At 41.7% G+C, this 25,020-nt stretch overlaps 1 protein-coding gene across 4 annotated transcripts in view; it reads left to right on the top strand.

The window, feature by feature from the left end:
* NELL1 (neural EGFL like 1) overlaps positions 1-25,020 on the top strand; it is a 373,450-nt gene that overhangs the window by 57,888 nt on the left and 290,542 nt on the right. For all 4 annotated transcript variants that reach the window (XM_083463723.1, XM_083463722.1, XM_083463725.1 and 1 more), the window contains exon 3: positions 8,538-8,688. In XM_083463723.1, coding sequence (XP_083319849.1) covers positions 8,538-8,688 — 151 coding nt within the window. The remainder of the gene's footprint in view (positions 1-8,537; positions 8,689-25,020) is intronic.

Raw genomic sequence — 25,020 nt, forward strand, 5'->3', positions numbered from 1 at the left:
TTGAGGGCTGGCTCATCTTCTCCGAAGGCAGAACCCCATTAATTAACAGCACAGACTCACACCATAGCCAAGACGAGGGGGGGAAACCTCAGTCATGCACAGTCATGCACATGTGGGGGCTAAATGAGGACGAAGACCGGGCAGAGAGCAGGGTTCAAATCACCCCACCTGGCCAGGACAATCCCTGGGTGCTCCCTTGGGCCACTCGCCTGACCCACCTCGCAGGGCTGTTGTTGCGAGGATAACACGGGGAGAACTACGCGCGCCCCCGGGAGCTCCTTGGAGGAGAAAGCGGGTGATGAATGCAATGCACGAAATATATGAGAGGCGACCAGGTTTTGCTGGTGAGGGGCCCCCGCCAGCCTCCGCTTCCAACACCCGGCGCAACGACGCCGAAGTTTCCCCCCAGGCTCGGCTCGGGGAGCAGCGCTGCTCCCCCCGGCTCCCCTTCGCCCTCCCGGCTCTCTCTGCCGCCCACTGGGGACCCCCCTCACCTGCCAAGTCCGGAGCGCCGGTGGAAGTTGCATGCATGCATGCAGGGCGCCGCGTTGCCATTGCATTGCACTGCACTCCATGCAACGCCTGCACGCATGCATTGCCTTGCACGCCTGCCAAGGGGTCTCCCCGCGGTCCGATGCGTCCCCTCCGGCGCGGATGCAGCATTGCAAAAATAAAAAAACCCCGACGCAGCCCTACCTGGGGGGCAGCCTCCGCCTCCGCCGCTCCGCCTCCGCGGGGATCCCCGGGCTCCATCCTGCCACCCGATCTCCGCGGGGAGAGGCTGCGCGGGGTCTGCGCGGAAGAGCCCCTGCCCGCCCAGCCGCTGCCGCTGCGCTCATTCCATGGCCGGGAGAAGAGCGCTTCAAACAAAACGCCCGGCCTGCCAGGCCATGCTGGGAAACGTAGTTCGCGCACCCCGCGCGGAGCCCAAGGGCGAGGGGACTACGGATCCCGGCAGCCCCCGCACCGGGGATGGAGGGGGAGAGGCCGGGTGCAGGGATGGAGGGACGGGTGGGCGAGCGAGTGAGTGAGTGGCAGCCGCCAAGCCTTGGCCGAGAGCCAGGAAGGGCCTCCCCGGAGGAGGAGGAGGGGGGAGGCGCAGAGCGGGAGGGAGGGAACCCCAGGGGTCATCTAGTGACGGCGCCCCAATCGAAAATTTGACTTAAAAAAAAAATCTTTCGAATTTTTTAATTTTTCCCGCGGCACACCAGGCAACATCTCGCGGCACACTAGTGTGTTGGGAAACACTGACATACACAACTAACATCAGAGAGCAGGTCCACAACTACTGCACAACTGGCGACAAGGCTTGGGTAGACCTTGTTTCTGAGAAACTTGTATTTCTCTGTTGTTACTCAATTGGTAGAACTACTGTCCATCTACAAGTAGATCTGACATCTGGACCATTTGACCCTGTCTTTCCCCACAGCTGAAACTATTTTATTTCCTTGGCTCCCTTCACCCACTTCAGACTTCAATTAATTAACGGCACTGCAGCTTGAATCAATTTCGAAGCTCCACCCCTTCCATTTCTCTAAAAACCAACTGCGTAACAATACTGCACCAGATACTGCTCTAACACACACACTTCTCCCATCAGAATGGGTATAATAATACTAGAGTACTTTTGCAGGGCTTATGTAGTCCATGCTATCTCAGCCACAGTCCTGCACTATGTGTATAGTAATGATGTACTTTAACTACATTTATAGGGAAGCTTTTTTTTTTTAAAAAAAAGGACTAACTCACATTTTTAATATGAAATAAGCCCCAAGTTAGAAAGATAATGGGTTTTCTGTTATATTTCTGCCCACGAAAGTACTGGATTTCTGAATTGTTTTCTACCAATCTGTCAGCAGTGAACTCACACAGACAAAAAAGTTTTAAAATTAAAAATGAATTGGGAGGCTCCTTCTCCAGATAATGCTTGTCTTAACCTGATGAGATGGACTCCAACTTCCATAAGCTCTGACCATTGACCATGCTGGTTGAGACTGATGGAATCCGGAAATCAACAACATCTGGAAGGCCACAGGTATGCCATACCTGCTCTAAGCCCTTTTGCCTAATCAGCTAGCTCTGCTTTCCTAAATATCAATTACTGATATTATTCCATTTATTGATTAAAAACACTAAAAGGCAGGAGCAGGCTAGTTTCTCAGAAGCGGAATGAGCTTTTGAGTTTCTGCAAAATTTTGCCTTGCATTTAAGATTTTACAAGGGCTAGAAATATCTTTGAAAACCATCCTGAGTGCTATGATTTATTTTGCTAATTTTCCTCACTATGTTTTCGTTGTGAATACTTAACTGTAATCTGAGTGAATGTTTTTACTGAATGTAAGCCTTCAAAGAAGACTCAGAACATTGAAAAATTATCATTTGGAAAAAAAACAAAAACACTAGGAAGATGGCTGACAATAACATCTCTCCGACCCACACGAGGTAATTTGGAGGCTATGATGGGGGTAATTAGCCTCCTTAACCCCCCCAGGGTTGGGGGGGGGGACGGCCCTTGCCTGCTGTGCCCTATACCACCCCCGAATTTGTGGGGGTGGGGGCACTAGGCACAAAGCCCTCCTGTGGGATTTCGGCACTCCTGAACGCCGTCCCTGATTCGCGCCACTAGATGCAGAACTTCAAAGGAAACAATTTGAATGAAAGGAATGCACATGTTTCAAGAAAGAAGGGGGAGTAAAGACTGCTAACAGAAGAGATCTCTGACAAAACAAGATAAGAATAAAACATGAGAAGATACGCCAAGACAAGGTACAGCAAATGACTGATGGGGGAGGGGAAAAACCTCTTCCTTCTTTCCCTATGTGATTAAACAAGAATCCCCTCCCCTCATGAGTCAGAAATGTCGTTTTAAGGACTTAAGCTGTGGATTTAAGGCTGTGTGGAGATAAATGTTCGAACCAAAGCACGTTTTAAGAAGAGCGTGGAATGTGTAAGAGCTTGGGAATGACGCAGTTAAAAATGCCGTTGCCATATTGGGAAGTTCTGTCGGAGATCTTGAGTCTGGGAGGAGAAAGAGAGAAATAGAGCTGTTTATATAGTGTGGGTTAAACTCCTCAGTGGGACTTAAGAGCGACAGTTTTACGAGACTATGATGGAAAGAGTGATGTTATCTATGAAGGAGATGATATATGGAAACCATCTTGATTTGAGGATTGGAAGAACGGAAAATTCACACAGGACTATTATTACTATTGGTGTTTATCGGCTTAAGGAGACTATCAGAAGAGATCATAAAGAAAAAAGAGAAAATATATGAACAAGATGTGATGTGGAAACAGCAAGATAAGATGGGATAGAACTATGAACTTTGTTTGGACTGATTGGGACATTAACGCAGCAGCAAGAAGATGATCAGAATCCCCCTTCGGATCTTGAAATATGGGTCCCCCCAACAAAATTTAAAATTCGGCTTTGTAATTCGGAATTTATGTGATATGATTTAATTTGATGTGATTGGCCAGTTAATAAAAATTATTTAAAAAACAAAAACAAAAAAAACCCTGAAAGCTGGGAATTGGGTTTTATGCTTATTTGGGGTGGAGCAGTTTGCCGCCCCCCTTCTACAGATACCCATGGTTTTAGGCATATGCAAATATGACAGCAGCCTTTGACTTGCTTGAATAATCTGGGGCTAATTGTCCTGCAATATCCTGGATTTTGCAATGGCATCATGTAGCCTGGTCATGATAGGGAGACTAGATGGCCCTGTCTTGTTAGTGGATGAGGACAAACCAAACAACCTTGTGGTCCTGCTAAACTGTATTTGTGTTAGAAATGTGTGCACACAGTATTTATTTATTTTTAATGATTATCGGTTTCAGAGCATAACAGCCACCATCAGCTATAGACTATGTTAACGACCAGAGCAACAGTGGCTCCTGAAGCATATGAGGCCTGATATTTAGATTTAATCATATGTTTGAAAATACTTATGTGAGGACATAATCCAGCCAAAGTCGAAAAGGTCTTAAGTTTCATTTACTGCAATTGGAAAGCATTAGGCATATGATTAACTCTCTATTGAAATAATGAGACTTTAGAATTAACTTTGATTGGATTGCACCGTAAATGAAAGGGCACCTTTAATCTAGAGGGAGCATCGCTGAAGTTCAGCAGTTCTGTGTTGCATAGCTCATTTTTGTGTTTCAGTTAAAGAAAAAAGAGGAGTTCTCATTTCCCTTTTGTGCGCTGGCAGGCACAGTTTGTTAATACAAGCCTTGGATTAGTAAACATAACAAGTGCTAAGCTTGTTATTCTTTGGCATATGCACTGAAATACCACAGTGTTTCCTGGAAATAGCTCTTTCAAATATGTGTTCTCTTGCAAAGTGCATTGCATGGCAGTGGCTCAGAATGGCAGAGAAATAGTACTACATATGCTCTAGTGAGTTGGAACTCTAATCTTTTATGTTGTAATATTATATTACTGTGCTTTATCTATATAATTTTGAAATATGTAGGATAAAGTGCCACTACTGTACATTGTCAAAAACATTGCTTTAGGGCACAATCTTCAGGAGAGTTTTTAAAGTCCTATTTAAAATGAATGGGTGCTGCACACCAGTACGGTAATACATTTCTGTGCATTTCAACGAAACCTGCATAGCAGACCTTTCTGATGAGTTGTGTCCCTGATAGTTATGGATGCCTGGAAGCAGCTGTGGCTGAACTGCTTGGAAAGTAGCATCTGAAATGACAGCATGTGTGAGGAAAGGCCATTGGCAGATTAGCCTAGATTAGCCAGAGTTGTAACTTGTTCTGGGTTGCTTCATTGTCCTTAATTCATCCATTGGTGATTCGAGGATTTTGGAGTGTTTGTCACTTCCATCTTTCTTGCAGGCCCAGGCAGTGTGCTCCCCCTTCCTCCATCAATAAATGACACCACACCATCAGATGTGATCAAATCAGGCCACAACTTTATTGACAATAGCTGAAGAGGTTTAGCATAGGCAATGGGTAACCATTTATTTCTGGCCCACCTGCCAAAAATGACATGAACAGTCAACCCGGCAGTGGAGATTCCTATGACTTACACCAGGGGTCGGCAAGGCTGGATCATTCCCACAGAGATCTTCCGTGGACTGGACCAGTGCAGCGCGACACCGGAAATTGAGTCTCTGGTAATCGCCTCTGCACATGCCCAGATGCCGAAAGTTGCACCTGCACAGGAGCGATTTCTGGTGTCTGGGCATGCGCAGAAGCAATTTCTGGAGCAGCGGAAGAGAGTCCCTGCACTGTGCTGCACCAGTTTAGCATAGTGCGCAGGGACTCACTGAGCGGGCTGCTCGGTTCGGGGGCGGCTCATGGGCCAGTTAAATGGCCTCTGTAGGCCGCTTCTGGCCCTTGGGCCTTAGGTTACTGACTTACATCAAGTAGGGGTATCCCTGCAGGGATTGCCACCTACAGGAGCACTGAAACCCAAGCCCCTATATGGGCATATGGACAGAAGTGACTCCTTCACGGATCCCTTTAATGGAATACATTATTTCTAGAGGGGAAGGGGAAGGTATGACCCCCCCCCCCCGGCTCCATCCAAGACTCAGGTCACCCAATGCCTAAACCACCCAAGTTGTGGCAATTGCTATGAGGTAGGCAAAACCCTCAGGCCATAGCCAATTCACCTGATAGGCAAATTCCTACCCAGCCCTGAATACAGTGACCACTGTTGCCATAGCAAGGCCAATCAATATGTGTAATGCAATGCTGAAGGAGTGGCTGGGTTGATCCAATGAGAAGAGCTAGGTTCGGGGGGGGAGGTGTTCTTTTTGCACTAGTGGAAACAAGTTTCTGATGAAAGAATTATCTCATATTTGGAACAATGCTAGTATGTGGTATGGTATGGGCTAGCTGCCATGGTGTCATAAACAGGCTAACTGCCACGGTTAATCTGCCTACCACCCCAACCAGGCTGCCTGCTGTCTTGTTGTCATTTCCCCACCCTTCAGCTCTTATCTGCATGACTTCTTCCCCACCTCTCTGTGAGTTATATATGGATATTGCATAATTGAAATTGAAACAAATGTACCTGTGTATGTGTTGTGCAAAAGCTAAAACATGGTTGATAGTGGGGAAAGATTTTCAATAAGAAGTTCTTGTGTTTTTAAGGATATATTTGAATACTAATTGACACTTTTTGATGTAAGCATTGACATCTCCCAAGGCTAGGGTTTAGAAAGAATTAGGTAATTTTATGTCATTCATAACATTCATGCTATGCTTCAAAATGCGGGTAATCAAATCTGATGGCTAAGGGACATACATCAATCATTTACAAGGAAAGGAATAGGGAGATGAGGATTCTCCCCTTTTTTCTATTACTTAGTATAATTTTGTGTTGGAAATGGAATCATTGATATATACGTGAAATTTGGCTGCTATGGCATAATGAATTTCATTTTTCCATGAGAAATGAGACTTGGAGACTAACTAAATTATAGATAACTGAAGATGCAGAATTTCAAGAATGGAGCACTTTTGGTGGCACCTATTTTTCCCCTAGCTCGTTGAAGGCTTCTTTCTTTATTTCAAAGCATTTATTAATCACTTACTGTTTTAGAAATCTCTGAGCAGTGTATTTAAAGCAGACTTGGCCAACTTGGCGCCTTCCAGATGTATTGGACCACAGCTTCCATCAGCCCCAGCCAGCACCGTACCAGATATAACAGAGACCCTTTGCATGGCATTTGGTGACATCTGGGAGCCAAGGGAGTAGCCACTGTACAACTCTCCATTTTTGCTTCTTAGGATGAGCTCAGTATTTTAAATGGCCTTGATTAGGGCATCTTGTACCTAAAAGTGTTTAATAAAAAATTAGCAGCTGCTGGAGTTTGGTGATAATCATCAGGATTGTAGCAAGTGTTGGAGAGGGTGTTTAGCCCTTCCCTTCCCTTCTGTGGTCCTAACAAAACAAGTTCTTTGGGCGCTATTGCTTGCATTGAAAGGAAACCCTCCATTTAATAGCACATCTAGTTTGGCCCTTAAACTGCTGTTAGCAGTTGTAGTTCAAAGTTTTCTGTTGAATTTAGGGGCATGTGATATTCCTGATATGTGGAAATAGCCAACATAGTGCCCTTCATGGCTAATGGCCAGGAATTATAGTCCACAACATCTGGAGGACAGCACATAGGCTACCCCTAGTTTGTCTTTAGGACTGTAAAGGTAAAGGATCTGGTACACAGGTGGTGCTGTGGTCTAAACCACTGAGCCTCTTGGGCTTGCTGATCAGAAGGTCAGCAGTTTGAATCTGCACAATGGGGTGAGCTCCTGTTGTTCTGCCCCAGCTTCTGCTAACATAGCAGTTCGAAAGCATACCAGGGCAGGGAAATAAATAGGTACCGGTGCGGCAGGAAGGAATACGGCATTTCCGTACACTCTGGCACATGTCACAGTCCTCTGTGTGTCAGTAGTGGTTTAGTCATGCTGGCTACATGACCTGGAAAGCTGTGAACAAATGTTGGCTCCCTCATCCTGAAAAGCAAGATGAGCACTGCACCCCATAGTCGCCTCTGACTGGACTTAACTTATTAGAAAACCCTTATTAGAAATCTAGTTATGTGGCTGGGGCAACCTAATAATAATAATAATAACACTTAAAAATCTGGATTGTTGTGTCATGTCATGTGGCTTTAAAAACAAGTAATGGAATTAATGGACCCTAGTCCTCAAAATATGTGACAGAGTTGTTAATCTGAAAGGTAGCAAAATAGAAATGTAGGTTGGAGGGTGGGTGATTCATTCTCTTTAATATAGTCATATGTTGCTTTCATTACTCCTTTCCTATCTCTAACTAACAAGACCTGAAGGAAATGTGGCTTTAAGTTGAATGCTGGAGTGTTGCCTTATTCCTGCTTGGATAGGGATGCATCTCTAAACATCAGAATGTGGTCTAATAAATATTGCATGAACATCTACATATTGCTTGTTTAAACTGCGATGTTCCAGAAATGATGCTTATTCCTGTAAGTATATTATGTGTGCCAGTGTAGTAAAATAAATACATTTGGGAGTCAAAAGTATGTCGATGGAGTATTGCTACCAATAATGCATTTCCACCCGCATATGTTACAAGGACAGATTCTCTAGATGTATTATGGAAAGAGAGTAACTGAGACAGTAGTGAAATTGAAATTTGAGCTTAGCAAGTGACTCGGGGACCAGCCAGACCCTCTGAATTTGGGAGCTTATTATCTTGTTTCGGCACACCTCATGAATCAGCAATGTAATCTGCTCACAGCAGACCTGAATGGCTCAGCGTCCCCTGTCAGAAACTTTGTCAGAAAATCAGTGCATGTCTGATTGTGAACTTGTCAGTGTGATAAATGGGGCACACTGATAAAGATGATGTTTTCTGTTTTTATACATGATTGCTGCAGTAGCACACATAGGGCACAAGCCCCCCAGAGTGAAGAGTGTATCTACAGGAGACAAAAATGAAAAGCATTTTCTTACTTTTACAGATGTAAACATTTTTACAGTATGCTTCTTCCCCTCCTCTTCCTCTCCCCCAACTTTTTTTTTTAGCTGTAGACAGAGAAATCCATGCAGCACCCCATTCTAGTGAGAAGTTAATTCAGCTCTTCCGGAATAAAAGTGAGTTCACATTTCTGGCCACCCTACAGCAGCAGGCGTCGACTTCGGGAGTCATTCTGTCCATCCGAGAGTTGGAGCACAGGTAAGGGGAAACCTGTGGCTTATGTAAATCATTGCTGAAAACCAATAAAAATACATTGTCCATTTAATGCTTTATGGTGATATTGTATTAAGGCACCAAGCCAGTGAGGAAATTAAGTATATTGTTTTAATTGATTTTAGATTCTTCGTTTTTGTTATACAAAGAGGCAGCAATGCTATGCCTTTGAACAGTGGTGTGGGGAACCTCCAGCCTTCTTTAGCCCACAAGGTCATTTGGGGCAAGCCAAACCCACCTGCCCTACACCTGATGCCATAGATGACACCAGATGAGGGGCAGGAAAAGGTGGGACTGAGCTGAATGGGGCTTTGCACTCTCAGCTGGCAGTGCCTGCAAAGCTGCTTCTGCAGTGCTTCCTAAACACCAATCAGTTGGTGCAAAGCACAGAGTTTGAAAGTCTCTTTGCACAGCACTTCCCAAGGGGGTTTCTTTGTAAAGAAAAAAATGCCCAGTTTTAAAAAGGAGCATTTTTTCTTTCCTTGGAACAGCAGGTTTTGAGCTGCTGCCTCTCACCTGATAGGCAGTAACTCAAAACCCACTGGATTGGCACGACGCCAATCCAGTGAGCTCCCCAATCCCTGCAGAAATTAGGCTTGGAGTTATACTCAGCCTCAGTGGTACTTCAAAGCACCAAGCAGGGCTACCTGTAACAATAGCACAGTGCTTTGAATTCCTGACATGCAGCAGATCTTTATCTCCCTTACCTGTCAATCACCTGGTGTCACAGTGATGCCAGGTGATTTGTGGGTGTCAAATGTGGCCCACCAGGGTTGGGGAGATAAAATTCTGGCCTGCTGGGATGAAGAGATTCCCCATCCCTACCTTAGAATGACTCCTCACAAGCACATTTGAGCTGCTGTTATCTCCACATGACACTCCCTGCCAAAGAGAGGAGCATGCAAAAAGAGAAAAGAACTGCTTGTCTGGTAGTCTGTCATTTTTATTTATTTTGTCTGTTCTCCAATTTATTAGCCACTTTTCAAAAACAAAAAACAAAACACCATTTAATTCTAGGTACTTCCCCTGAAGTAAAGCCACTGTGTTGTTAATGAATAAAACCCTCTAATAATAGCAATGACAGCAGAACACCAGAAGTCCTGTAAAGTACAAAATAGGTACAGCAAGAGTCAAAAGAGAAGCAGATCAAATTTATTAATTTAGCCAGTGCCATAGGTTTAATATAGAGATTGAGAAAGAAAGAGGGAAAGAGTTCCTTAAGAGGCAGGTGATGTTCCCAAGACTTTGAATAGCATTGCCTGCATGCTAACTGAACATATTTCCCAAATACACAGAATATATGGAACTATATACTGTACATATGTAAGCCATCCAGAGTAGCTGGGGAAACCAAGCCAGATGGGTGCGGTATAAATAATAAAATTATTATTATTAACCAATATTTTTGGTGAATTTCTATTCTATGAATTTCTATGGGTATTTCTGTAATTGAATGCATCCCTTTATTTATTTATTTAGAAATGTTTTTTATTTGATTTTACATGTATAGAATTATAACAATACAAAATACATATCCATATTTAAAGATTTCTTCAAATCTCTGGACTTTCCACCTGCCTCTCCATGGGTTTTATTGTCAACCTTTTCAACTTCATATTATTCAGTAATCCATATTTTATATCTCTCCATTTTGTCCATAAGATTTGGTACATTAAAAGTGTTATTACAATCCTGCTAATGTTTTCATCTGCTTGCAGTGGTCTCCCAAGTAAATTCTAAATTTCCCCCATTCTTTATTAAAGTTTTGGTCTTCTTGGTTCCTGAGCTTCCTGGTCAGTTTTGCCATTTCAGCATACTCCAACAGCTTAGTTTGCCATTCTTCTCTGGTAGGACTTAATCTTCTTTCCATCTCCGGGCTAGTAACATCTGAGCAGCTGTTATTTATTATCATTTATATACTCCTTAACATTTCAAAATTGCCAAGCACTTCACAGATACTAAAACATTAGTATACAATAAAATTATACTATAATTTTCATCATCATCATCATTAGTAGCAGTATTGGTGTTATTGTTTATTAGCTTTCTTACCCTCCCTGAAAGATGCCAACTCACCCAGGGCAATTTACAGCAATTTAAAATACAATATTAAAAACAGATAAAAGAGACCAGTCATTTCCACTGATAAAATAGCCTCAGACTACTTAGGCTGAAGTATGATGACAGAAAAAGTTATGACAGCTCTGTTAGTGGTGTGCAGTGGATTCAGCTGAATCTCAATCCAAAGCGGGGTGCTTCAGAGAGATTCTGGGCTTGTCCAGTGAAAAGCATTATCTGTATGAGGTGCCCCAATCTAGAGTGCCTTGTGTTGCTTTGACTACTTAGATGTCAAAAGAAAGCTGCAGACAACTTGACTGTTAAAGGTGAAACCAATCTTTCTAAGTGAGCTGTACGCAGAACATGCCAGGGTGGGGTTAAAGGTAAACGTACAAGGACCCTGACACCTAATGCTGGATTGGGGAGGGGAAGGAGGGTTAGCTGTGTTGTAACTTAATAGGCCAAGTTTGTAATCAGAGAGAATTATTGCATTAGGGCTTTCCAACCCCAGTGCTTTAGGAAAGGGTTATTCAAAGCTTGCATGCCTTATGCTCTTTTGCGTATTCTGTCTCTGTGGAGTAAGAATATTCTTTAAAAAGTTACACAAGGTTTTTCTTTTACTGAAGTCTAACCCAGTCCCTTTCTTTCAAATGCCACAGTTCCTTTTCATTTATTCCTTTTGATTTAATCTTCTTGTTGTTTTGGAGTCTTGTGCTACTTGCTTGTTCTTATTAGAGCAGTTCTGGTCTGAGGAGTTTGCTTAAGTTCAATTACTCAAGTGATTTTTTTTCAGCCATTGTTTTCCTTCTCTTAAATTCTTGTAACCTTAGCCAGAAGTTACAACCCTTGTGTCTTCTTCCTCTTCCTTAGTTTATCATGCATGTATTGTGGTTTACTTCAGCATGGATGTTAAATTTATAAAGATTGAATAGTTCTCTATTTCCTGCTTCACTATGTTTTATTTCATTTTAAAATAGGCTCTGTAGTTCTTAAGAGCCAACAATTAGGTCTTCACTAAATTCAGTATACCTTAAGTGACTTGTATATAATAGTGGCCTGCTTAATTGCATCCTTCTATCACATAAATATTATATGCATTTTAAAAGGTCACCTTAATATCTTAGCAAAGGAAGAAAAGAATACTTTGGTTTTATCAGTTATTTTGCTAGCAGCTAGCAGGAGTCATTTACCAACGGGAAATTGGAAATTATCAAATGATGCAGCTTTTTTTTCTGTTGGTTTATGCCTGAAGCTTGCAAAGGAAGCATAACGTCAAATAGACCAAAGGTGCTGGAAATGTGGATTCTGCAGTCTGAGCAGCAGCTCTTGCTGTGAACCATTTTTATCATGATGGGAGTGTAACTTTGTTCACTGTGCCTGGCTGTTTCCATTAATTAAATTAATGAGGTCATGTTACATCAGGCAATTATTCTAAGTGCACATTTGATAATGAACTGATTGAAATCATGGGATTTGGGTCCAGTTATTGTACAACAGAAGACATGGTAAATCTATTATGGGCTATACCACTTTAAGCAGTGGCTGTGTTTGGATGTTACAGTAAACCCTGATGTATGATGGGAATGAACCCAGCCTTCTCTCAGACTTACATACTCACCTCCAAACTTCTTCTCCTCTGGTGCAGGAGTTCAGAAGCACTTCTATTTTTGATTAGCTACAGGTTGTGTCAGCCAAACCTGACAAGCTGTGTTTAACTATGGTTTGTTTGAAACGAGCCATGTGGTTTACAAAGCATCTTGTTTCAACGAAACAGGGTTAAGATTAACCGCAATATAAGGTTCAGATATAACACCGAGGGAGGCTCAGATTCATTTCCATGGTTTATTGTGATGTCCAATAAACACAACCTGTGAGTGACAGCTCATATGATAAAATTGAATTTTATTCTTGGTTTTCTTTATACAAGCAAGGATTGTATGTAGGGGCTCTTACTTGAAGATTAAAACTTACCTCAGGTTTTTGAAAGCAATGAAAGCAACTAACTAGGCAGAACTTTCCTAAGCAGATGGGTGTGAAAGTAAGAGACAGAAGGTAAAGCGTATGTACAGTTTGTGGCACACTCTCATTATTCAGAGTTTGCATAAATAAATAGCATGACCTGTTCAGCTATACTTATCATGCTTAATCTCAAATATTTTTTTGGCTCTGTTCATTCATTTTCATAGAAAAGCGGGGTTTAACATTCATGGACCTAACTTAGTAATGTTCACTAATTTCAGTTGGCTTACTCTGAGTAAAGCATAGTTGAATACCACCCAGAGAGTCCTGTAGAGCACACCTCTAGAATTATGCCACTATTAGTTAGGAATAAATTCTCCATATTTTTACACACACCCACACCCCACATTTCTTTGTCAGCTACTTTGTCTACCTCTTCCCATCCATTGCTCTGTATATTTTATGTCACACATTTTCATTGATAGTTTAGCTCAAAAGGACAAATAACTTATCTAAGGCAATTTGATTGATTTGGTTTCCAGTGTTACGGATTCTATTATTTTAAAATAATATATTTATGTTATTTTGTAAAACCACAACAGCTGGAAGTTACTAGCAAGTTAAGCAATGAGCTTTTTATTAAAAGTAATAAAATTCACCAATCTCATAATCTAATATTTGCCTTTCTCCAGCCATATGTGGCTTTTTTAGAAATGCCTGCTGGGATCTAGGAAAGCTTACATTAAAAAAAAAACAGGTTTCATTGTATTCCATAAAAATAACAATACACTTTGCCAAAATTCCGCACAGAATATCAGTATGCAATTTTTATTATGTCAGGTATCTTGCATTTGTAGTGCATCAGAATCCTCTGTTGATCACTGGCTCCCCGTTCACAGAACTGGAGTTCCAAGAGCTGAAGGAATGACTGCTGAGCCAGTTTTAAAGGCATAATACAGATACACCCACTGAAGTCAGTGAATTTTGTATTTGTTTCCTGGCATTGGGGAGCCTCATCCATGGCTTCAGTATAGATGGGAGATTGTTATCTTCTCTAGTACAGGTGGTCCACAAGCTTCTTTCAGGTGGCTTGAAATATGTTTTTGAAGAACATTAAACAAGTTGAATTCCTGGCTATTCAAATTGTAATAAAATAAAATTCAATATAAGACATAAAATAATCACTAACATACAATTGTCCTGAACCCCGGTGCATGTGGCGTCAAGTCCCGCTGGTATGCAAAGTCCCAAGGGTGAATGCCAGTGAGTAGTTTGGCAGTCCAACAGGTCAAGAAAAACACCAGATTTGATACAGTAAGCCACATCCAAAGTCCAACAGTCAGGCCCATTTCTTCTCATACCTATATCTATATTATATCTATATCTGTATACCATGTACTGATAGCTTGGGCAGAAACAACTATAGCATTTGCAAGGAGAAAATGTTAAAGTGAATTTGCTTGATTTGCATGTGTCTAATATTCAAATTAAGGATGCGGGTGGCGCTGTGGGTTAAACCACAGAGCCTAGGACTTGCCAATCAGAAGGTCGGCAATTTGAATCCCCGCGACGGGGTGCGCTCCCGTTGCTCGGTCCCTGCTCCTGCCAACCTAGCAGTTCGAAAGCACGTCAAAGTGCAAGTATATAAATAGGTACCGCTCGGGCAGGAAGGTAAACAGCATTTCCGTGCGCTGCCCTGGTTCGCCAGAAGCGGCTTAGTCATGCCGGCTGTATGCCGGCTCCCTTGGCCAGTAAAGCGAGATGAGTGCCGCAACCCCAGAGTCGGTCACGACTGGACCTAATAGTCAGGGGTCCCTTTACCTTTAATATTCAAATTACAGATATAATATGCACATGATGCAAATTAAGCTGCCCAGGAGTGACTCTGACACTTGCAGGTTCATTCTGTACAAATAAAATGTTATGAAAGAGGAATGGTAAAGGACCTTGTCACCTCCATCACAACATATGTCAGAACAACACTGTTCCCTTCAGGCAGCACAGGTCTGCCATGCAGAGGTGAAGTTAGTGCCACCAGAAGAAGGATATGGTATCAATTTCACAGTGTTTTGCCTCCCCTATCTTGGGGAGTTCCTAGTGATTACCCGGCCATGGAAACCACCAAGAAAGCAGGAGAGTTCTTTGGATGTTAGCGAATAGAAGAGCAGACAAGCTACTGGATGCCAGAAAGACTTCTGTTTATTAGTTGATAACAGAGTCTAATCATAAATATGAAATATAAAGCTGTACAATATAAAGACTTACAATAAGCCAAAACCTAACAGTAAATAAGCAAAGACTTACAATGAGCAAAGACTTAACACTAAGTAACATGTAATCAGTAGAGTAACAGCTAAGATGAGCAAAGTAGTTAAATTTACAGAATGAAGCTCAGTAGTTCGCTCCTTCGGCTTCCAATTAACAGCTGGCTGAAGCAGCTTCCTGATAAGTCTCAATACTTCCCACAGCTGCTGGGGATTTCTTAAGCAGCAAGCAGGCAACCTGATGAGATGGTTTCCTAATCAGGTCCAGATCCCATTGGTCTGCACCAAGCGCAGCCTTCTTATACAGGGTTGTGTTATTGCCCCAACTATTCATTATTTTCATTGCCATGATCCTACACTTTGTTGAAGGGAAACTCCCCACCGGAATAGAAATCATATATTGAACAGATGGATAGCTCTTCAATCTGAGCAGGCTGAAAGCAAAGAGTAAGGTTACCGTAAATTCCGTTATAGAGCTTCAGTATGCTGACGACAACATAGTGTGTGCACGCTCAGAGGATGACCCCCAAACCATCCTAAATATCTTTGCAGAAGCTTACGAAAAGCTTGGCCTGTCATTCAACATCCAAAACACCAAAGTGCTGCACCAACAAATACAAAATAACTCCTCTGTCGTGCCACAAATCCAACTCAATGGTGTAACATTGGAAAACGTCGATCACTTCTCCTACCTAGGCAATTATCTTTCCACAAGGGCCAACACTGATGCCGAAATCCAGCATCGCCTGAGCTCTGCGAGTGCAGCTTTCTTCCCGACTGAAGTGCAGAGTGTTTGAGGGCTGGGACGTTCACAGGGAAACCAAAATGCTTGTTTACAAAGTTATAGTACTACAAACCTTACTGTATGCTTGTGAAACATGGACCACTTATAAACGCCATCTCGAAAGATTCCATCAACGGTGTCTCTGGAAATTTTTACAGTGTACTGGAAGAAGCAAAGATCACCAGTGTTGAAGCAATGATTCTTCAACATCAACTTTGTTGGACTGGTCATGTTGTGCAGATGCCTGATGATTGTCTTCCAAAGCAACTACTCTATTCCGAACTTAAAAATGGCAAGCGTAATGCTGGTGGTCAACAAAAGAGGTTTAAAGACTGTCTAAAGGCAAATCTAAAAAAAGTAGTATAAACTGGGAAACACTGGCCTGCGAGCACTCCAGTTGGAGAACAGCCTTTACCAAAGGTGTCATGGGCTTTGAAGACACTCGAACTCAGGATGCAAGGGAGAAACGTGCTAAGAGGAGGGCACGCTTGGCAAATCCACACTGGCATCAACTTCTGCCCAGAAACCAATGTCCCCACTGTGGAAGGACGTGTGGATCCAGAATTAGCCTCCACGGTCAGTTATGCGCTCATTGTTAAAACCGTGTTTATGGAAGACAATCTTACTCGGCTACGAGTGATTGCCAGAGAAGAAGAAGAAGAAGCTGCCAAGATCAGCAGGTGCCCTCCTCTAATGGGGCATGGGAGTGGGTGCATGTGTGGGCCTTATTTCTCCTGTTGGCATGGATCAAGGCCAACAGAAAGTTCACGACATAGGCAGTCCTTCTGGCTGAGCTAAGTACAGTTCATGTCTTGGGCATGGTAACTTGTCAAACTAAGCAGGTATCTGGCAGTTGGCCAAATTCTAATTAAATAACGAAGTGAGGAACAAGCCCTTATCATCTAGATATGTAGTCCTGATTATATTTAAAGACAGCGACGTCCTCATTATAAGTTGGCTATATGATGAGGCCCTCATTATACAAATAAATATACAGTGGTGCCCCACAAGACGAATGCCTCACAAGACGGAAAACCCGCTAGACGAAAGGGTTTTCCGTTTTGGAGGTGCTTAGGAAAAACGAATTTCCTATGGGCTTGCTTCGCAAGATGACAATGCCTTGCGAGTTCCTGCGGGTTTTTTTCCTCCCCCCCTTTTTCTAAGCTGCTAAGCCACTTATCAGCTGATCCGATCAGCAGATAAGCCGCTAAAAGCCGCTAATAGCGCTAATCCACTAATCCGTCAATGGGCTTGCTTCACAAGACGAAAAAACCGCTAGACGAAGAGAATCACAGAACGGATTCTTTTCGTCTTGCGAGGCACCACTGTATAAAGATTTAAAGCTACAATAAACGTTGAAACCAGGAAGCATCACCTACTGGCCATATCTGATCTGGGAATACATACAATAACAGTAGAAAAGGGAATATCAGAAAATAAGAGGGCATTTTGCCACCATTGCATGACAAAATGCACTGGTCATATTTCACTATGTTTAGAACTGTTAAAAATATGAAAGCCTTGTCTTCTTTTTAAGGTTGTCTTAACACCAGTGCATAAATAGATAGTAGCCAAAGTTTGAGAATATTGAATGGTGGACGGACTTCAGGGTTCTTTTGTGGGTTTTTGGGAGGTGGATTCAGGAAGAGTGAAGTTTTGTGATTAACTTGAACCTATAGGTCAGGTCAGCATTGACTGCAAAAGCAGTTCTTGCAGCAGGACATAAAAAAGATGCCGCATCATAATTCAGACCACACTACTAGCCTTTAGCTTTGCAGGTGAGCTGATTTGATACATGATTACTGAGCCAGATATTAGACCCTGACATTCCCAAAGATTGTTGCTTTAAAGTGCCACTTTTTGCTGAACTTGAGTCATTATTATTGTGGTTCTATTTTGATTGCCTATGGATTTTGTAGCATATTTGAGCTGCTTTTCTTTCTTTTTGTCTTCCTTTACAAAATAACCTGATGGAAAAGTGCACTGCTATGGAGGAAAGTGTGCAAAATGACCTTGTTAATCTTGATTTCTTTGGTAGCTGGGTATCGACATTGGGATGGGAAATTTAATTGACTTTCAACAAGACAGGTGTCACTATATTTTCGAACCTACTGAAAGAGCACCTTGATATCTGTCAGTTTTGGATTTATTTGTTTTTTAGGACTGCCAACACAGCAGAAAGCTAGGGGACTTGAAGTTGTTGCATTATGTCTAGTGGATGGCACATGCTGATGAAAGTTGTAAGAGTTTTGCTTCACTGCATTGAGCCCTGGCAGACATTATGGAAATGGCTATGGCCTGGGCTTGTGATTCTCTGATGATCTGCAATGGAGGCTAAAAACAGTCGTCCAGAGTGCTGCTTTGTGATTCTGCAGCTCATAGTCCACTTGGGGCTGTTAAAAGATTGAGCAAGACTTTGTTTTGGGGCAAGCTAGGCTATTTTGCTTCTGGGAAAGGAAGGTGCAGCAGACCAAAGACTCATAGAATCAAAACACAGTCTTGTCTAGGTGACGTCACCATCCCATGCCAACCTTGCTTACCTGCTTTATGATCAATTCAGTTGTGATCTGTGCTCATCCAAGACCATTGTCTGGTGTGTATTATTCCCACCTCACCCACGAGCTACAAATCTGTGACTGCTGCAAATTATTTTCAGGTTTTACAAATGGCTAGAGAGAGAGATGAAAGACAATCCTAAAGAATTTACAAATAACCAGAGCACAAAATTAAACAAACTTAATTGGCTTACAAGCAGGCAGCTTCTGAAATCTGAATCTAACAAAGCAAGAGGAATGTAGTCTATTTGTTCAGCTGATATTTTATGTCACTTAGCTAATTGTTATTGCTGCAATCTGTATTGTGGGTGGGCTTTATAAGACAGTAACAATATTAATTTTAGCTGATTTAAGGTTTTTTATGTGTTTCTTTTCTGATCTAAATGAGCTGCTATGAATGGCAGCAAAAGGAAATGCTATTTAATACAACTCAGAGTTTGGTCCTCTAGGCAAGATGGAGAAGGATTGGTGGACTACATCATCAAGCTATTTTTTTTGTTTAAAGAGCAGGGCAGAGACTTTTGATATAGAAAATTGCCTGTTACTTACCTTAGTAACACTTATATTCACGATGCTTAATTGTTAAAAATGCCTAGAATGGCTAATGCAGTGCCAGCTCCACTTTCGCCCTGCCTTTACTCTCAGATCTCTGGATTAGTATACCTACTTATGCATATCTTAGACTGTGGTCCTTTCTTTTCTTTTCAGTGTACTGAACTCTTGGGAGTATCTCTGATTCCCTTTCCTCCTAACTTCAATTCCCTGGGGCATCCGTGGATTTGTAGAGATCTGGTACACATAATTGCCTTTGAACTTTCATATGCAGCTTAACTGAGGTGACTCACACATGGCATTTTTCCTACCTAGAGAATTTCAGTGTTGTAGAACACTTGTGAGAAGCACATCATGGGACAATTTTTTATTTTGTCATGACTACATACATTGAAGTACCATCTTTCCAGTGTAATTGCAGCAAAATAAATATGCCATATTTCAACTGCACTATCTACTATATATTTTGAAAAGTTTTGTTTCTTTGATACACATTTGGATCCCTCTTAAAATATCACCATCATAGTTTCTGTGCTGGTTCCTGAGATCAAGGAACAGGTTTTCATCTATGTTTGGCTACAGTTGGATACCATTTTAAATCAAAATGGACTGAACCTTTCAAAGCTGCACTGATTTTAACCAGCAATTTCAAAATCTCCCCCAACCCCCCTTATTTTGCTTTTTTTATTTCTTAGACCTTTCAAGCAATGTGTGGGTATGGGGCTTCATAATATATCGAGGGGTACCGATTTTAATCTGCATAGAAAATTCCTCAGTGTAGAAAGAAATGTCACATGGACATTGGTTCCAGTTTTCAGTCCACTTAGAGACTGATCCATCACAAACCCTTATATTTCAAGGCTAGACTAAGTGGAATGGGAAGGCACACAGGTGTCTGATCTGTGAGCAGTCCCAGAGATTCCTTTATGAGGCAGCCCAAGGACTGCATTGCTCCCTCCATCCCTGTAAAATATGTTCCTGTCTTTTAAACTTTTAAAAATTGGTAATCCAGTCACCCACTGCCTGGAGCAGCACGGCACCTTGTCGCTGTGTGTTTTGATTGCAAATACAGCAAGGCACTTGGGAGCAATGGGGCTTGATAATGTCATGTTGCTGTTAGGGAGAATTGTACGCACACACACAAAATGGCTACTCCAGTGTTTATTATACTATAAAGGGGACTTTAATTTGACTAGAGCTATACAGTACTGTGACGTCTGTTTAACTTCAATGCTATAGTGTGTTTTCATTGCTGAGTTAATATTTCTCCTCCTAATGTTTGATTGATTTCACACATCCAGGAGTCTGTGTACGTAATTATATTAAATGAATATTTCTTGGCCTCTACTGCCTTTTAGGGTTTCCTGACTTCCTACCGCTTTGTCTTTTTAGTGTTTGAATGACTGTCCCTGAGAGTGGCCATTTTGTCCCATAAGGAAAAGCTCCAAAGTATCTTTATTAGGACCACAGTGTGCAACTGTGGATTTTGTAGCTATTAACACTTGGGGCCAACAGTGGGAGTTATCTCCACTGACAGTGTAAGTTCAGAATTTGGCATCTTTTCATAAAAAGATGGCAAATTCTGCATTGGTATAACTTAACATTCAGAACACTTGTGAAATCGAAAAAGTATTGCTAATAAAGTATTACATATATCAGATGTATATGTTTTGCTCAGCACTAAGTCCTCTCAGTACTAACTAGCATAGGCAGTGCCCAGGGATGATGGGAGTTATAGTCGTAACAACATCTAGAGGGCTACAGGTTCTCATTCAAAAACTTTAAAAATGCCTCCCAATAAGGGACGCGGGTGGCGCTGTGGTCTAAACTGCTGAGCCCCTTGGGCTTGCCGATCAGAAGGTTGGCGGTTCGAATCCTCACGATGCTCGAATCCCGTTGCTCAGTCCCAGCTCCTGCCAAACTAGCAGTTCAAAAGCATGCCAAAAAGTGCAAGTAGATAAATAGGTACCGCTCCAGCGGGAAGGTAAACGGTGTTTCCGTTTTTCCAGAAGCGGCTTAGTCATGCTGGCCACGTGACCTGGAAAAACTGTCTGTGGACAAACGCCAGCTCCCTCAGCCTGTAAAGCAAGATGAGTGCCACAACCCCAGAGTCATCTGCGACTGGACTTAACTGTCAGGGGTCCTTTACCTTTAAGGCAGTGTAGGCAAACAGTGTTTCTATTTTAGTTTACAGTCAGTTTTAATTATTTTTTAAAAATATTTTAAATAGTTGTTTTTAACTATTTTACTGGTAATTGTAAACTGCTTTGAGGTTTGTTTTTATTTTTGCAAAAGGTATGTAAATTTTATGAAATGTCTGCTGTCACAAGATTGAGTTCCATTTAGAATTGACAATTGGTTCTTCCAGGAACTGTGGGAATTGGGCTCTCCAAAGAACAATCTTTCCTACATACAGTGCTGCATTCTTTCCCCCTCTGACTTCACAAAGAGGGGATAAATGATAAAATGTATTGAAGCAGAGCTAGTGCATGCCAGGTTTACATGTAACAATGTAATGAATAAAAAATGAAAAACTTAATTAAGAAAAAATGATTCTTCACAAATTACTTCAAACACTAATAGGAAACCTAAAGGATTCGGTGACTTTTTGTAACACTTGTATATATGCAGATCAGATTCCAGAATGTACAGTATTCAAGAAATGGAAAATCAGAAATGTACCCATTAACCTTTATGTTGCATGACAGAAGCCACAAGCTTCATTAATATTTATATGCTGAACCATTTAAGCCATATATAGTAGTAGTACCACTGGGAAGATCTCAACAGCCTTGTAGTTCTGAGTGTCTCTGACTTGGCAAATGTACAGCATATTACTTCAGGAACATATTCCTGCACCATTGTTTCCAGTGACATTAATTGGATTACATATCATTTTTTGTCGTCCTGTGGTAATTTACACAATATTTCCCATAAAAGTCAATTCTCCCTTCTGTCTGGATCGGGGTGGGTAGCGGGAGTAATGACAGTTTGTAAAATAATGCAAAATCTGCTGCATTTTTTTTTATTTTAAGAAAAGGAGCAGGATTCTGAAAACAAAGTAGGGTAAGCTGAAGATGGGATTCAGTGAATGTTTTAAGATGACTAGCAACCCTTGCCAAAAAGAAATTAGCAGAAAATAATTGGCAACTTGGGTAGTGCGAACAGGCAAATTGATGCTCTGTAAGCGTTTAAAGATCGTCTGATGGGCAGCTGCTTTGTGTTCCCTTACTGTGTGAGTAGTGTCTTTAGCAAACAGAGAAGTCCTTTATTTTTATAGCCTGGAAGTTATGAAACTTCTGAAATGATGAAGGTCTACAATTATCTGTTTTGACCAGTGGGTAGCAAATGGAAAGACCTTTGGTAGTTAGAGTTGGAATGGTTTATTAAATTACTGCTGATGCTGACTGCAGGTTGGCTTTTTATATAGAAATTGGTGGGTTTTTTTATAGGAAGATTTTTCTGATGCGCAGTGTAAATTAGTAACGCAGAGTCTTCTTTTTTAAAAGGATAAAAGCTTTACTGAGTTAAAACTTGTTTGCAAATAACACAGCATAGTGAACAGAAGATTTAAACTAGCTTCAGAGCATACACAGAGTACCGGCTTCACTTCTGAGTCAGGCTCCATACACACACTGACTCCACCCTCACTCATGGCTCCACAGCTCACAGGCTCAAAACTGTCTCCAAACTAACAGGATTCAAACTGTCTGCCTGCAAGTAGATGCAATACATTTATACAGAGAATGACTCATCCTCAGGATGAGTCACAGTGATTCAGCATACAGATTGTGCAGCTTTACAGCATTTCTCAACATTTCTAGACTGCTTTACTGTTTCCCTTTATGGCTTCTGCTCTCAAATACAGTACCTTTGCCACATGATGTATTCATGTTTTTAGATCTCCTGTTTCTTCTTTACTCTATCATGTAGTTGTGTTTTAAAATATGCATGCAGTGTCCCAATTGACTTTGGGGGTTTGGGCGCGACTAACTATGCAAGCTCCAAGCTGACATAGTTGACAAGCCTGATCTTGGGAGAACTTTCTTGAAGGAGTGAGGCTGCCTCCTCTTCACCCTTGAAATGCCCTGTTTTGGGGGCTTAATGCTGGCAGATATGCTATCAACTGTAGATCTAAACCTGCATAGCTTCCTGCTGGCATTAACTCACAGGAACAGGGTGGGGGCTCCATAGTAGATGTTCCGCCACATTCACGAAGTTGCTCCCAGCCAGCAGAGACACCTTCACCCCATCTTAACCACTTTCAGCCAGATATGTAGGCAAGGATTGCTCTGAAAAAATAAGAATGAAGACCACTGCTGACAGCTATGTTAACAATCCAGTAGGGAAAAAATGCATAAAGGAGTTGGTGCTTCAGCACTAGATAAAATAATGTGTAGCAAAACTATTATTTTAGCTCATTCATAAAGTTATGTGAAAACCATATCTTAAACTCTGAACCACTTCGGTTGTGTTTAGATTGGTAGGTTCAGCTGAATATGCACAGATAAATTATAGTTGTGTCTCCTTAGAAGCCTTTGCAACATAGAATTGTGGTGTTCTCAAAAAATAATGCTTACTATGATTGCTAGGTAGAAGCACCTCTTACATCTAGCCTGCCAGAATTGCATTGGGTGGAATACAGTAAGCTGGGAGGATTTTGTTGGACATAGATAGATATTGCCTGAAGACATAATGATTCCACTGTCTAGGCAGCTGCTTGTGTTATCCTATCCCAACGAAGCAGTTTTTCAAATGATGAGCTAGTGTGCTGAATCCATCTACCTGCCACCTATAACAAAAGCACCTAGTTATTTTGCAGCCTACTCTGAAGAAATACAGTATGTATTTTTGTACTCTGATATCCTATATATAATTGTAAAAAAAGAGTGTACATAGATAAACACTATCTGGGCAAAGCACCTCTTTGGGATTGTTATTAAGTCATGACCTACAACTTCAAACAGTCACCATGGCAAGCAGAATCTTTGCCAAAAAACATTTTAGACATGGTTTAAGTAAAGTCTGTAGAACAGTACAACCAAGAAAAAAGGAGAAAGAATTAAACAATTTGGTCTTTTTTGGTTGATATTTAGCTGTTGAGGTGTTGTTTTTCTGGAGAATAGCATTGCATATATTGTCTGTAATAGCCAGCTTCCATTTAGCCTTACTGACTGTGTTCATCAGCAGGAAATCCCTTTTTGGAAATGTTGAATGCTGCAAGACCTAACTTGTTTTCATTTTTTGCTGTGGTCCCTGTAGAGTATCTTAAATGCTTGTTCCTTGCTTTGCCTAAAATAGCTATAAGAACTTGAAAGAAGAAATGAAGGTTAAGAGATAAAGGTTCTTCCCTTTTGTGCATTACCAGTTTGGTGACTTCTGCTCACCTTGCCTCATGCTTGCTTGTTAACTCAGACATAAAAAAGCAAGAAACAATAAAGCCCAAACTGGATAGGTGTGTTTCTACTGACAAAAGACCCCAGTCATTTTTATTTAAAGATCTGACCAATTCCACTCTGTCCATCCAACACCTTGCTACCTGACCTAGTGTGAAACAAAGGCGTGAGGCCCTGATCAGATGCATGTTGCCTGTACATGTAACTCAAAAACAAGTCCCACAAATGCTGCAGTTCTTGCTCCCTAGTAATTGAGCTTTGAGCTGTTGCCATAGTTTACAGAGTAAGTAAACATGCAAAAGATGGTACTCTTGGAATATAAAAATAAATGAGACTTTAATGCCCCATCCTAAGCATGGTAATGCCACATTTAGTTCACTGGAACACATTTCCAAGCAAATGAGCATTGAGTTGCAATAGTTTTGCAGGAGATCTCTAGGGACTAGGGGTTAATCTGGTCTCAGAAACAGACTCTGATTCCTCCCCCCACCCTTGCTGCTGTTGTGAGTCCTTGCTGCAAGGTCCATTTCCACCTGGCCTAGGAGGCAGGGCTCAGACTCACTCTGAACAGCCAAAGGAGGCTCCTGGGAGGCTGGAGGTACATTGCTGGAACAAATCTTGGGTTGGAGCAACTGGCTAAAATGTTTCACCATGTTTTAAGTGGTTCCTCTGTTTTGATTTTGTCAGGTGGGTGTTGGTTAAATGTTTAGTTGGGGTTGGCGGTTAATTTAATTTGGGTATAGCTGTAA

Source organism: Podarcis liolepis (assembly GCF_965112155.1).
Source record: "Podarcis liolepis genome assembly, chromosome: 1".
NCBI classification, from domain to species: domain Eukaryota; kingdom Metazoa; phylum Chordata; class Lepidosauria; order Squamata; family Lacertidae; genus Podarcis; species Podarcis liolepis.